The sequence below is a fragment of the Oryx dammah genome, unplaced genomic scaffold (genome assembly GCF_014754425.2).
Source record: "Oryx dammah isolate SB20612 unplaced genomic scaffold, SCBI_Odam_1.1 HiC_scaffold_23, whole genome shotgun sequence".
Taxonomy (NCBI): Eukaryota; Metazoa; Chordata; class Mammalia; order Artiodactyla; family Bovidae; genus Oryx; species Oryx dammah.
The window spans coordinates 115,357,009-115,372,592 of NW_024070207.1; the positions used below are offsets into that span (position 1 = coordinate 115,357,009).

The following is a 15,584-nucleotide window of genomic DNA, read 5'->3' on the forward strand; positions in this document are numbered from 1 at the left end:
TTCTCCTTCCTTTCTACCCTCCTTCCCTCCATTCTCCCTTCCTGCCTCATCCTTCCTTCCCTCCCTTCCTCCTTCCTCCTCTCCTTCTTTCCCTCCTCCCCTCCCTCCCTTCTTCTCTCCTTCCTTCCTACTCTCCTTATTCTAGTCTTCCCTCCTTCCTTCCCTCCCTCCCTTATATCTTTTTTCCCTTCTGTCCTTCCTTCCTTCCTTTTCTCATTCTGTCTTTCCTTCTTTCCCTCCTTTCTTATCACCTTCCTTCCTTCCCTCCTTCCTTTTGCCTTTTCTCCTTCCCTCCCTTATTCATTACCTCCCTCCTTCTTTCCCATCCTGTTTCCCTCCTTCCTTCCTCCATCTTTCCCTCCCTATCCTCTCCCTGCTTCCTCCCCTCTTTCCTTCCTGAATTAGACATTAACTGTTACGACTGACTTCATACTTAATTTTTGATGCCCTAGTAAGAAAAATGCAAATGAGGGTATATAATTTATTTTCTAGCATAAGATTTGTCATTTGTAATTGGCAACTCTCTCTTTACAGCTTAACTCCGTAAACTGTTTGTTTTTCTTTTGTAGGGTTACGTATTATTTTCACTCTTGACGAGGTGGCCTTCATACAGAATCTTGTTTTTTACATAGAAGCTGCATATAAAGTTGCTGTAAGTTCAAATCCAGTGTTTATTTTCCAGTGTTACAGTGTCAGAAAGGATAAAAATCACACAGCTGTTTGAGGGCCAGGTTGTCTGGGGCTGACCCAAAGGTTAGCAAGATTACAGGTATAAGATTATGTCACCTCTGCACACAAACTGCACATTTGTGTCCAGGAACTCAGTTGGGGAGCTTTTGTTGTTGAAATGTGCCATATGCTCTGTTTGAATTCATTAGATTCATTTTAAATAAGATCTTCAAATACCCTGTGGCATGTGTACTGGGAGCCTGAATCAGGGTGAAGGGCAACACCAGCGCCCGAGGCAGCGCACAGGGAGAGAGGCTGGACCCAGACAGGTGCCCCGGGCTAGGTGATGGGTGGAAATACCTACACACTCAGTTCCTGGGCTGCTGTCTGCTACCGAGAGCTAAGCCTCACACACTTGTAGAGAACAGCTAAACTGCAAAGCTGGCCAGAAGAGCAGTAATGAAAGGCTAGAGTTTGCTTTTTGTTTTTAATAAAGAGCTACCAATATCACAGCAAGGATCAGCAAACTTTTTCTGGAAAGAGCCAGAGTAAATCTCAGCTCTTCCAGTCTCTGTGGTCTCTCTTGCTGCTATTTAACTCTGCCATTGTACTGATACCACACAAACAGCTATAGACAACCTTTGACCTCGTCAGTGCAGCTGTGTCCCAAATACACCTTATTTCTGGATCACAGGTGTAGCAGACCAGATTCGGTGCCAGGGCAAGCGCTTGCTGACCCCAGATCTGAAGCAGTAATCGTCCACCAGGAGCAGTCTTTGGCTCTCCCAGGGAAACCAGGCAATGTCTGGAGACATTTTCGATGTTGACAACAGGGGAGCGGGTACTATTGGCATCTAGAAGGTGGAGGCCAGGGATGCAGCTGAACACCCTCCAGTGCACAGGACAGCCCCCCTACAACAGAGAATGAGTAGGCTGCAATGTCAGTACCGCCGAGGTTGACAAAGCCTGGTCTGAAGAAACTGGGGAAAGCTTTGTAGAAAGGGTGGAACTTGAGTTGAACGTTGATAGATGAGTAGGGCTCAGATAAGCAGGAGGAGGGAAAGGGGTGCGAGAGTATCAGGAATGGCTGTGAGTGTGGGGGAAGGGGAGGGGTGGTTGCGGAAAGGGGGTGGAGTAAAGGAGTATTCTTAGGGTGACAGCTGAGTGCTCCAGAATAGTAGGAATTAAAGTCAGCTTGTGGACAGGCAGGAAGTGTGGGGCTGGATCATAGAGGTAAGGCCATCAGAGAGAGAGATTTGAACATGATCCACTAGGGAGTAAACAGGTTGTCAGGTTAGAGTCTCGTGCTGCGGAGCAAGCTGATCAAAGCAGTTTCTAAGGATGAGTCAGGCAATCGGCTCCAGGGTTGGAATGAGGATGGGTTGGAGTGGAAAGGCCCCGCTGTGCAGAGGACTGAAGGAAGGGGTCCTGGAGTTAGCCACGAGGCCTGCATGGCAGGGAAGAGTCTAAAGTCACTCTAGTGTGTCTGAGTCTAAAATGTCTTATTCTGAAAATGTTCATCTTTCTCTAATAATAATAAGTGCCAGAATGTTGGCATTGGTCCTGTTCTTCTTGGGTTGTAAAATACTGTATATAGCGTTATTTCAAAATGGTATCCAGTGCCTAGATTTCTTCAGTGAAAATATGAGCTATAAAAGTTAAGTATGTATGTATCAAGTCCTCTATGTGGACGGGCTATCCTAAGCCAATTCATATTAATTCATTTCAAAATACCAGGCAAGTTTAGTGTTCTGAGCCTCAGTTTTGACTTTGCACCCATTACTGCTGAGCATTTTTTTCTCAAAAGATAATCTATTAAATTATTTTAAATAGTTTGGTTGATTTCACCCAGTTATAACCCATTTTTTCTTTATTCCATCTTACAATTTAATGCAAGTTTAGATGTATTAGGTGAATAAAGGTCAGCCTTTTAAGGTAAAATATTTTGTTCTCTATAAATCATGAGTTTCTTACAAATGATAAACTTTTAGAAATAAGAAAACTGAGTGTCTTCGCATGCATTTTGATTCTACTTGAGTATTTATTTCCAGAACTCTAACCAAAGGTCAAATGAACTGAAATCAAGAAAGAATACAGCTTGAGTGTGTAAAGGCATGAATTTGGTACCCTTTGGGAAGAGATAGTCACATTTCATGATGCCTACGGTGACATAAAGGAGTCATTTTTCCATAGTACTTGTCATCTATTAATACCTCTTTTCACCTTTTTCTCCACCAGGATTATGGAATGTGGGAACGTGGAGATAAGACTAATCAGGGTATTCCAGAATTGAATGCAAGCTCTGTAGGAATGGCCAAGGTGACAGTCTGGTCTTGTTTGTTCTTCCTCCTATGCCTCTTTAATGGCTTTGGTTTGGTTCTTATCCTTAGGGGTTTGGATTTGATCTGGTTAGCTTATTTTTCAAAAGTCAACAGCAAGTATGAAATTCAAATGGTCCATGTACCCCAACCAACTGAAATTATAGATAAAGAAGGGAGATTTCCTACACCTAAATCTGCATGTGCCTGAAAATCAGTGCATTTCCCTCCTTATTATCCAGTATCATCACCCATGCATCTAAGTTCTTGCTATTATCTAAAAAACTGGATATATGATGTCCAGTCTTGTTTCCTGGGTCATAAAGAGGGCTGAAGAATATGAGCATTTTGTAGGGCAGGGCTCACACGTTTAAGAGTCTACAGGGCCAGGTCAGGCCAGGCACATAATATAAACAAGTGAAGCCAGCCAGATAGAAAAATAATGGGGCGGGAATGGCATGTATTGAGGACACTGCAGACTTTGTAAAGGTGTTCTAATTTAAGATCATTTTAAAAACTTCCTCAGGCCAAACCAAACATGACCATGGGGCAATTTCAGCCAGCTGGCCACCAGTTGACATCTCTTGCCTTAGATATTTAGCATGCCTCCTCCATTCCCTCTTCCTCAAGGCTGAAGCAGAATTTTACAGAGTAAAGACTCCAGAACTATAATTTTTAAAGCAACAGTAAATATTCTGTTAAGGTCAACCGATGGAAAACATACTTAATACTAAAAAAGTTTACTTTCTTAAGTGCCAAACATGCTACTGTTAGAAGTTAACCACTGAAATAGGTGAAAGAAAAACCAATCGTGAATTTAGCCCCCAACCCCTTACACGCACGATGCTATGTTGTTAGTATTTTGTTTTTTGGTAGAATACTAATTTCATTTTGGGAAATGGTTTTCTATTTTCTCTATCTTGTTCCTGCAATGAGGCAAAACACAGGAAAGCTCTGAAAATAAGGATAGAACACGAGTATAGGATACTTTAGCTGGATTTTAAAGATGAATTTCATCACCTGTGGGAAAACATATATGCTCAATTGCTTAATGAAAAAGAAGTACAAGATATGGGAGCGTATGTGTACTACCCATACTCAGTAATTCATAATTGTGCTTGTAGGCAGCCCTTGAAGCAATTGATGAACTGGACCTTTTTGGAGCCCATGGAGGTCGCAAGTCTGTGATCCACGTCCTGCCGGATGAGGTGGAACACTGCCAGGTGATGGCTCAAGGTTCTCACATCCAGAGAGTAGAGATGGAGACTCATGGCAGAGAGGACTTGGGCACCAGTTCAGATTCCCCAGCTTCCTAGCTTGGTGGCTCTTGGCTTCTTTGAGCTTCAGTTCCTTCATCCATAAAATGGGCATACTAGGACCTACCCCCACAAGGTGGTCACGAGAATCCAAATTAATCAACTTAATTTGTCAGAGTACTTTGTGAGCCAGAAAGGACTGTGCAAACATAAGATACAGCAGTGGTGTTTGTATGGAGTCAGCAATCAAGAGGCTGTTGAGGCAAAGCCTGTTCTGTTGGAGGCAAAGTCAATTTTACGTTTTTTTGAGCATGTAGATGGTTTTCTCTTAGGTTTATTTCATGAGGTCCCCAAATTTGATGATTGACAAGCAGTAGTTCACTTGGGCAGGTAGTGGAATCTTGTTAGAGGCTAGTGGCAAAATGAATGGTGGAGGAGAGATGATATGGGAGAAATGGCAAATCAGTAAAACCTCCATGAAACACATGTTAGAGAAAGGGGTGATTTGGGGCAGATTAGGTGGCTCCATTTATCAGACAGTAGGTCAGCAGTTGCTGGCAAATCAGCAAACTCTTATTTACTAGGGGCTCACTGTATGCAGGCACTGTGCTAGGGCTGTGTGAGTGAGAGGCATACAAACTTGTATGCAGAGAGCTTCCAATGGTAGTGTTTGTTTCAGGCAGAGAGTGCCTAGGGAGAGTGACTAGTTAAAGAACTGGGCTTGGGGGTCAGTTGGCTAGAGAAAATTAAGCTTTGTTCTGAAGCTGAAGGGTTCCCCCCATATTTAGCCCCCTTCTAGCTCATTCCATTTTCCCCCATTAAATAGTCCTTAGTGGGGAATCTGCTGTTTCTTGGGGTGTGGTTTAATAAAGTTAAGCTGGTATGCTTCTTAATAGATGTGTAGTCCCCAGTGGAGATGGCATGAGCTCCGTAGCTAGCTGGGCCTGGGTTAGAATCCTAGCTCTGTTGCAGACTAGCTGCATGCCCATCAGCATGAGTCTCTACGTCTCCAAGTCCTCATGTGTGATTTGGACATAGTTCTCGAATTCCTTCTTCACGTGGAAGAGTTAATAAGCTTGTGCTTGCAGGAATCTAGTCCCATGTCTGTACATGTTAGATCACAGGGTTAGCTCCCTTTCCTTCCCAAACTGTTCCTTATAATTTCACCTTGCTTTAGTTTACAGTGCCTAATCCAACCACCTTATAATTGAGGCCATATTATAGTGCCACTAAGTAAGCCATTCTTTCTAGGACTAAACTAATTCTGTTTGGACTAAAGTGTTTTGCCTGTTGCTGTGGTTTTCTGGATTTGACTCCTTTAAGTGGTTTCTGAGTTATCAAGTCCAGCTGGTCACCTCCACAGAAGCCAGGCATTTCTCTCTGCTAGTCTTGTATGTGTGTTCTTCTTTGTCTTTGCAGTCAGGACACGCTAACCTGCTGATGAGGTAGTCCTTAGTTCTCCCCTGCGTGCCCTAAAGGCCCAGCAGTATCAACAGAAGGTACAGAAGGAAGGGAGCCAGTTCTCAGGACGGGCTCTAGGCATAGCACTGTTCTCCCGAACCCTCTTTTCTCCTGTGAGGAGCAGGACACATGGGCTGGGTAGGTGCGGTCGCCCAGCAGGGGCCATGTTGGTAGGCAAAAACTCTAAAAACTGGTAAACTCATGCATATGTTCCCTTGGGGTCAAGTCATAGTCTCTAGATGCTGTTAGTGCTTCCAGGGTTAACGCCTGTTTGTTTTTCGTTCAGTCTATTCTGTTCTCCATGCTGCCAAGAGCCTCGACGTCAAAAGAGATTGATGCTGGGCTTCTTTCCATTATTTCTTTCCCGGCCTTCGCGGTGGAAGATGTGAACCTTGTGAATGTGACCAAAAATGAAATTATTTCCAAGCTCCAGGTAAGCATTGGTCACACTGGTACCCTTCTGCCCTGTGTTAAGTGCCCCTTCCAGATAGTGACGTGGAGCAGCTCACTCAAGCCTGGGCTGTCCCTGCAGTCGATCTCTCAGTATCAGAGTGGACTGACAGATGGAGGTACCCAAGGCTGAGAATGGAGGGGAGAAAACAAAGTCTCTGAGCCATCAATGCCCAGGTTCTTTTCTTGTGCAGTAGAGTTTCAGTTCCAGCTGGCATATTTAAACCTCAATTCGTATCATTCCTGTGCTTCTAAGGCAGAGCTTCTGAACCCTTTAGAGATCCTAGACAGACTCCCTTAAGAATCTCATGAAAGCTACAGTCCCTGTCAGGAAAAATGCACATGTCCCAGTATCCTCCAACTTGACACACGATTTCTGGGGACTTGAAGATCTCCAAGTTAAACTGAGATTTAAAAGCCCAGGGACGTCCCTGGTGGTCCAGGGTTAAGACCTCACCTTCCAGTGCAGGGGGTGCAGTGTTCCTCCCTGGTTGGAAAACTAAAATCTCACATGCCTCACAGTCAATAAACCAAAACAGAAAACAGAAGCAATATTGTAACAAATTCAGTAAAGACTTTAAAAATGGTCCACATTAAAAAAAAATTCTTAAAATCTCTGCTCTGAGGTCAGATGCAGAAACTATGACACATTACACCAAACTGAGAAGGTTATACAATACTCTAGCCAACTGAAGTTATCAGTGAAATGATAACCACAATCTACATGTTGATGATCCCACTTAGATTTGGTGAAAAATGCTTTTAGCCTCTGGAAACCAAGGGGTAAAGGGTCTCCAACCATATACCCAGAAGGCACTGCCTCAGTTAGCCAGTGGCAAAAACAGAACCTGTTTAGTTTGTAGAAGTAGGCAGAGAGTTCATGTAGAGAATGAAGCATTTCAAGGGGAGCACGTTCTAGACTGGGCTTCCAGGACACCCCAGACATTATGGGATTGGCCACTGGGAGTGCACTTGCCTCCATGGCCAGTGCTAGAACAGCCCCAAATGCTTAACTGAAGAATGGACACCCAAAACTGCAATCCAAGGATAAGGGAGGCAGATTCAGATAGCACTGCCACTGCCCTTCTTTCTTGGCACCCAAGAAGCTGGAGAGGAACACTGAAGCCTGCAGCAGGAAACCCAGCAGCCGTGGCCTTAAGCCACAGGAAGCCCTACCGCCTCCCTCGTCCACTTCTTGCAGGATGCAGGCTTCTTTGCATCCAGAGCCTAACTGCTATGAGTCTGGAGTCACCTTGTGGCCTCCGGTCTCTCAAGTAGAAGCAGTTCAGTCAGTCCACATATCACCACGGGTGGCTTCCCCAAGCAGTGAGGGTCCCTTTGCATCTTTGCACAATCCAGCAAATCAGAATGAAAGGATAGTCATTCTGTGAACCATGGAGTAATTAATCTCTCAGCCCTGACTGCCACTCTAATGGAAAGTTTTGGCATTCCCTTCCAAGTACTGATCAAACCTTATTTTGGTTTGCTTATTTCTTAAAGATGAGTTTTTGTATTGATAGCAGTGAGCACTTCGTTGTTACAAAAAGGGCTGACTTGAATCAAAGAGATAAAGAAATTCTTCTGTTTCATCAAATGCTTCTTTTTGTCTTCTTAGGGGCGTTATGGATGCTGTCGCTTCCTTCGAGATGGTTATAAAACCCCAAGAGAGGTTGTATTTAAAGATTGTTTTTTCTGATTCCTTAACTGCTTCATGTCTAAGTTGCCACTGTGGCGTTCTCCCTCTGTTGATTATAAAACTTACACATTGGAATATTGGAAAGAACAGTCTTAATTTTGGAGTCAGCAAGCTGGAGTTAGGCAATAGAGTAGTAAGATCATTAGGAGAGCAGCAAGCTGGTGATTTAAAACCAGCTTGCTGACAAGGACAAACAGTTCTCTCACTCACATATTTTTTAAAAGGCCACCTGTGGCCTCCTTGGGTTCCTTTGCCATAGTGACGGATAAAATGATGTCAATAAAACAGTCTGCCCAGCACTGCGAGAGTCAAATTTCTCCATATTTGTTATAGAGATAGAGAAAGCTTAATCTAATAAACTACCAAGTAATGTTGTGTACATTTGATTTACTTTTCTGAAATTTTACCATGGATAACTGGCAAAAATAGCATCTCCTCATTTCAGCAGAATCCTAATCATACCAGCCTCAAAGCTGCCCTGAGTCAGAAAGCAAGGGCCACCCAGTGAGGCACAGTGGTATTATGTATGTAATCTGACACTGCCTTTTAGAACATTTACCTGTTTGGTTCCAGGACCCAAACCGATTGCATTATGACCCTGCTGAACTCAAGCTTTTTGAAAACATTGAATGTGAATGGCCTGTGTTCTGGACTTATTTCATAATAGATGGAGTCTTCAATGGTGATGCTGTTCAGGTGAGAAAATGCTGGGTGTTGTGTTGATAATCAGCATTTTCATGGCAATGGTGTGCTGATGGTTATTAGAACATAGGGTTATGCAAAAATTCAGGGGCACTGTGTCAGTTACCTGTTGGCTGCCAACAACCTTTCCTAAAACTTCGTGAATTAAAACAGCTATTGTGTTTGCTCAGTGCTGTGTAATTTGGGTAGCGCTCAGCAGGGACGGGTTTCTCTGCTGCTTCTGGTGTCAGCTGGGATCAGTAGGGCTGCAGGAACCAGCCTCCCTCACGTGGTTGCAGCTTGATGCTGCCTGTTGGCCCGGAGCTCAGGTGGACTGTTGGCCTGGGTCTTCATTCTCCACTTGGGCTTCTCACAGCATTGCAGTCTCTGGACAGTAAAGCTTTTTACATGGTGGTCATCTTTTCCCAGAATGCAAAAACAGAAGCTGCCAAGCTTTCTTAAGGCTTTAGGCCCAAAACTGGCAAAGTGTCACTTCTGTTGCATTCGGTTTTTTCAGGGCTAGTGTTGCCAAACCAGGTTTGTTTTGCCAGAGCACAGCAAGCCCAAATGCCGAAATGCCGAGGTTTGCAACAAAGAGAGGGTTTATTCGCAAGGAGAACAAGTCTCAGGTCTGCCTGCGTGAAGACTAAGGTTCGGGGTATTTATGGGATAAAGAATAAAGCAGCACAGTGGCCTGAAGTTGGGGAGAGGTGGCTGGAAAAAGGAGTGGTAATTCTCATTCTGCCCAACTGTAACTGGGCCACAGGTCTCTGCACATTCCAAAATGGAGGTGCTTAGCATGCTCTGAGGGTGCAGTTTTCAGCCCCCTGATGCCCCAAAGTCACCAGACACTTGCCCCTGCCTTGTTGGAGAGTAGGTGGTCCTAACCAGTCTTAACCAACTCAGTTGGAATGAGACATAGTTGACTCCAAGTTCCTGGAAAACAACTCGAGCAAACATGGTTTAGGCTATGTGCTGCTTGGAGGACATGTGAGTCTTAAAAGCACCTTGATTAGTGAAGGCCTGTTACAGGTAAAAATAGATTTGACTAATGATTACCCTTGGTTTCAGTCCCTGCTATGTTTTGATCATTTCTCCATGTCGAGAGGAGGAGGACAAAGACCCCTCTGTATACTTCCTGCCTATAAGGGGCATAGACACAACTAGGACTTGAGGAATGAAACTGCTTAGCACTCACATTTGAAAATATTCTCTTGATCCTGGTTTCAGGTTAACACTTTGATCTGAGCAGTTACCACCTATGCACCAGCTGTCAAGGCATTCACAGGCCCAAGATTGGTAAACTACAGACAAAGATGTAGCCTGAGGGGGCATGTAGAATGGCAGATGTTGTTAAAATTTTTATTCTTTTTAGCAGTTTTATTTAGAATAAGCCAGGGATCAAGTGGGAGAAGGCAATGGCACCCCACTCCAGTACTCTTGCCTGATAAATCCCATGGATGGAGGAGGCTGGTAGGCTGCAGTCTATGGGGTTGCTAGGAGACGGACACAACTGAGCGACTTCACTTTCCCTTTTCACTTTCATGCATTGGAGAAGGAAATGGCAACCCACTCCAGTGTTCTTGCCTGGAGAATCCCAGGGACGGGGGAGCCTGGTGGGCTGCCGTCTATGGGGTCGCACAGAGTCGGACACGACTGAAGTGACTTAGCAGCAGCAGCAGGGATCAAGCGAAAGTGAAAGTCACTCGGTCATGTCCAACTCTTTTTTGACCCCATGGACTATACAGTCCATGGAGTTCTCTAGGCCAGAATACTGAAGTGGGTAGCCTTTCCCTTGTCCAGGGGATCTTCCCAACCCAGGGATAGAACCCAGGTCTCCAGCATTGCAGGCAGATTCTTTACCAGCTGAGCCACAAGGGAAGCCCCAGGGATCAAGTGTCTTACCTTTTTCCATATTGGAGTGTCTCAATCATTATCTGTTTGGCTGAAACACTTAGATATTAAATGTGGAAGGGCCACAGGCTGGGAGAAATAAGTATGGTTTCTATAATATCCTGACCATGTAGAACCTTGGCAAGGGTAGATGCCAGGGTCTTTTTTTTTTCTCTCTCTCTTTAATCTGAGGACACGAGGACCAAATTTCAACTTAGTGTAGAAACAATAGGTGACAGGAAATTCTCTGTTGATTAGCTTAACCCAGTATCTACATCTGAGGGCTTTCTATTGTAAGTCATTCAAGGGGAGGACACAGCATAAAGGCTCGAGAACAATGAGGTGGGGTTCTCTGGGGCGGGGGGCGCCAGTCTCCCACAGACGAGTTTTGTTGTTGCTGCTCTTTTCTGGCCAGCTGTGGTTTTGCCATCTTTAAGGCTACTCTTAGCTAGTGTGGTAGTGCTCAGTGCTTAAGTCAGCTCTTTGCAAGCCCATGGACTGTAGCCCACCAGGCTCCTCTGTCCATGGGATTCTCCAGGCAAGAATGCTGGAGTGGGTTGCCACGCCCTCCTCCAGGGGAGCTTCCTGACCCAGGGATCGATCTTGCATCTCCTGCATTGGCAGGCTGATTCTTTACCACTGAGCCCACCTGGGAAGCCCTCTCTTAGCTAATATCTTATTTAATGTATCAGCTACATAACGGATGTCCCAGCCCACAGCCTTGCTTCCTGCTATTTCTCCACACCATCACCAGAGTGATCTTATTAAGAAAAAGATGATGCTACTGCTTGTCTTAAAAGCTTTGAATGGCTTCCTGATTACTTTTGTGATGAGATACAGGCTCTTCACACGTTTTATAGGGTCTCAGAAGATCTGGCCCTTGTTTTCACCACTGTAGTCCAATTTCTAATTATTTTCTTTCTTGAGTTCTGTGATCCAAGCAGATGGAAACTTGTTCAGGCCTTTGGGCAGGCCAGGCTGTCTGTCCTGTCTTCTCAAATACCCAGCAACTGTCCTAAATATTCATTGGAAGGACTGATGGTGAAGCTGAAACTCCAGTACTTTGGCCACCTGATGCAAAGAACTGATTCATTTGAAAAGACCCTAATGCTGGGAAAGATTGAAGGCAGGAGGAAAAGGGGAGGACAGAGGATGAGATGGTTGCATGGCATCACCGACTCAATGGACATGAGTTTGAGTGAACTCCAGGAGTTGGTGATGGACAGGGAGGCCTGGCGTGCTGCGGTTCATGAGATCGCAAAGAGAAGGACACGACTGAGCAACTGAACTGAACTGATGCTTTCCACCCGCAGCTTCCCCTCCCCCTTCATTTGATTCGTTTTAAGTGTCTCTTCTTTCAGAAAAACTAAAAGCTTTTATATATGCCCCACAGCTCTTATAACAGCCTGGCACCTATCAGTGTATTTCCCACTTAGCTGTCAAAGGACCCTGCTAGAGATGGTCTCTATCCATCTGGGGCATATGCCCCATTCCTAGTATATACTAAGTGCTAAATGAATATTTATTAATACAGTGTTCATTTGTTCAAGGCAGATTTCTTTTTTATTATTTATTGAAGTATAGTTGAGTTACAATCTTGTGTTAATTACTGCTGTACTGCAAAGTGACTCAGTTGCACATATATATACATTCTTTTTCATATTCTTTTCCATTGTGGTTTATCATAGGATATTGATAAAGTTCTCTGTGCTATACAGTAGGACCTTATTTTTTTAATTGGAGGATAATTGCTTTACAATGTTGTGTTGGTTTCTGCCGTACAACACTGCAAATCAGCCATAATATTGTGTGTGTGTATGTGTGTATGTATGTATCCTCTCCCTCTTGGGCCTCTTTCCCTCTCTCGTCCCACCCCTCTAGGTCATCGCAGAGCACCAGGCTGGGCTCCCTGTGTTATGTAGCAGCTTCCCACTAGCAACGTGTTTTACACATGATAATGTGTATATGTCAGCTGCTCCCTCAATTTGTCTTACTCCTTGCCCCACTGTGTCCACAAGTCCATTTTCTCCGTCTGCATCTCTATTTCTTCCCTGTAAACTGGAACATCAGTACAGTTTTTCTGGATTCCGTTGTATATGCATTAATAGACAACATCTATTCTTTTTCTGACTTCACTCTGTGTAACAGGCTCTAGGTTCATGCACTTCAGTACAGCTGACTCACATTCGTTCTTTTCATGGCTGAGTAAAACTCCGTTTGGCACTTGCTGCCATGCATACTTTGAGCAGAAAAGAGCTGTTCTCATGAAGTTTATGTGACTGAGGAACTCGCACATCTTGCTGGGTTTTAATCTGTTCAGTCCCATGTTCTGGCATAGGATACACAATCTAAGATTCATTTTAGTTTTTGAGAGCTGCCTCTGTTGAATGCTGAAGTGTTTCAGAAGTGGCAGTAAGCTTGAAATATTAATATTCCCTCTTTGTTGACTTTTATGCTTTAGTGATTATCTTGGGTCTTATGTTTTCTGTCTTTTTACCCCAGGACTGACAGATCTTAAAAAGATTGAGTTGGAATTTCAATTATGAACAAGTTTGACAGTTACCAGAAACGAAAGGCCAAGGAGACAGAAAATCCTGTGCTTAGTACCTTATTTTGTAGGTCTCACAGGATTTATTATTCTTACCCCCCATGCTGTTTCTTCCACTCATTTTAAAAGTGATGCACCCCCATTATGCTTTGCTGTCCATAAATTTCAGAAGAAAAGAACATGAGATCTGAAAGGCATTTGACTCTCCAAAGATGAAATGTGTTAAATAGCTAGGTGGCTGGTTAAGGGTTTTTTCCTCACCATTTCCCTTTTAATGCATAGGTTTTTGTCACTGCTTTTTAAATTTAATAGAAGCGTTTACATCAACAGCTTTTCCTGAGTGGCACATGCTAAGTATTGGGGTACATGGATCATAATACACACACTTTCTTTTCTTCACATCTGATTCGTTCAGCAAACATTTCTTGAGCAAGTTTGAGCATTTTTTCAGTAGAAGACTACCAACAGGTGGAAATAGGATGCATTGCTTAAGATCTGGCCTCCACTCCAAAAAGCTTATAGTCTAGCTGATGAGACAAAATTGAACTATGTGAGAAGTTAAGAGTGAGCTATTTAAATCATGAATGAAAAACAACACATAGAAGACCAGTTGCTTTTCGCTCCTCCTAACATTTGATATCAGCAACAGTCCAGGCTCCTCTTGCACTCCATGAGCTGTAGGTGTTTGTGCATTTCTTAGCCCTGTGTGCTACTTCTAATCTGTTTGTTGCCCAGAGAGCTGTTTTCTGTCTTGTGCTGTCTTTTCACCCCATGGGTCATGGCGCTGTTTTCTAGGTCCAAGAATACCGTGAAGCCCTGGAGGGGATACTGATCAGAGGCAAAAACGGGGTCCACTTGTTGCCCGAACTCTACGCCATCCCGCCTGACAAGGTAACCATGTACTTCATTATCTAGAAGGAAGTGAGTTGGGCTTGGCCATTTGGTATTTTTCATTCCTCTTTCAGACCTAACACTTTTTCTCCAGAAGTGGTTTCTTGAGTCTTGGGTAGCATTGCTGTTTATCACAGAAGTTACGGATTTGGAGCCATGCTTGACCTGGAGATTGCCCAAGGGAGGCATTAGTTGAGGACCTTCAGAGGGTACCTGTCCTTCTTCCGAGCTCAGGACCAAGCAGGCCCTAAAATCACAGAACACTGTTGGGCACCATCTTGTTACACATTTCTATGGAAAAAGAAACCAGACAAAATCTCCTTGGGAGAGGGGAAGAGATGTACAGGCATACCTTGCTTTACTGCCACTTTGCAGGTAACTTTGCATTTTTTTTTTTTTTAACTTTTACAAATTGAAGGTTTGTGGCAAGCCTTCATTGAGTTTTTTGCAATAGTATTTTTTCATTTCATGTCTCTGTCACATTTTGGTAATTCCCACGTTTCAAACTTTTTCATTATTATATTACAGTAATGTGTGATCAGTGATCTTTAGTGTTACTACTCGTGAACTTGATGAAGGTTTGGGTCATGGTTAGTATTTTTTAGCAATAAAGTATGTTTAAGATAGGAATATTTCTTTTAGACATAATGCTGTTGCACACTTAATAGATTACAGTATGTAAAAGTGTTAAGTCGCTCAGTCATGTCCGACTCTTTGTGACCCCATGGACTATAGCCTGCCAGGCTCCTCAGTCCATGGAATTCTCTAGGCAAGAATACTGAAGTGAGTTGCCATTCCCTTCTTCAGGGGATTTTCCAAACACAGGGATCTGAACCCAGGTCTTCTGCATTGCAGGTGCATTCTTCACCATCTGAGCCACCAGGGCAGACCTTGGTATATAGTGGTATAGTGTGAACATAATTTTTTATGCAGTGGGAAACGAAAAGTTTCGTGTGACTCCATTTATATTCATTTTATTGCAGTGGTTTGGAACCGAGGTCTGCCTGTACAGGGGTAGTTCAGAATCTCTTCCTTTCAGTCACACAGTTCCTGAGCTAGAGCTTGAGTGATCACTTAGAAGCCATTCTATATCAGGAAAAGAGAAACTGGCCAGTTCCAGGAAGATGCCCAAAGGTAGTTTTGTTCTATGCACTTTCCTAAATTGGGTCATGATGGATTGATATATCTTAATGGGAAGATTTCCCTGTACATATCTCATGTTAAGCAGAGAAGAATTCTCATTTCAAGGCTTATTCTCTTTTGAATGTTCCTGTTGCTTTAAAGCTTCATTAAGACATTTTGGGGCAGAAGAGACTTCAGAGAGCAAGGTTCATCCCCCAGCTGACAGGGCCTGCACTAGAGCATAACCCTGCAGTCACATAGCAGCTTGGGTCTAGGAGTTTGTGGTAGAATCAGGCCCACAAGCACATGGTCAGGGGACTGGTAAAGGCCTTGGAAATTATCTGCCTCAGTTCAAAGAGGCTGTGGAATCTGTCAGAGCTCAGACAGCATTGGGCTCTGCTTGGAATTAGACCCCGGTTCAGGGCCTCCTGACAACCGCACCCTGCTTCCCAATGGGTGGTGCATTTTCGGGGGGGTGGAGAGTCCGTCATTGTACAGATCAAACCATGGAGCCTGCAGGGGCTGTTTTCTTTCTGACTGTTCAAGGCCTAGATTTCCTGCAGATGTATTCATTTTACTATGTGTGATGTGGATGTGCT

General features: G+C 43.9%; 1 protein-coding gene across 3 annotated transcripts in view; it reads left to right on the forward strand.

The window, feature by feature from the left end:
* PHKA2 (phosphorylase kinase regulatory subunit alpha 2) overlaps positions 1 to 15,584 on the forward strand; it is a 92,915-nt gene that overhangs the window by 37,116 nt on the left and 40,215 nt on the right. For all 3 annotated transcript variants that reach the window (XM_040266536.1, XM_040266537.1, XM_040266538.1), the window contains exons 6-12: positions 570 to 652; positions 2,908 to 2,988; positions 4,112 to 4,210; positions 5,991 to 6,137; positions 7,770 to 7,823; positions 8,424 to 8,546; positions 13,768 to 13,863. In XM_040266536.1, the coding sequence (XP_040122470.1) occupies positions 570 to 652; positions 2,908 to 2,988; positions 4,112 to 4,210; positions 5,991 to 6,137; positions 7,770 to 7,823; positions 8,424 to 8,546; positions 13,768 to 13,863 (683 nt within the window). The remainder of the gene's footprint in view (positions 1 to 569; positions 653 to 2,907; positions 2,989 to 4,111; positions 4,211 to 5,990; positions 6,138 to 7,769; positions 7,824 to 8,423; positions 8,547 to 13,767; positions 13,864 to 15,584) is intronic.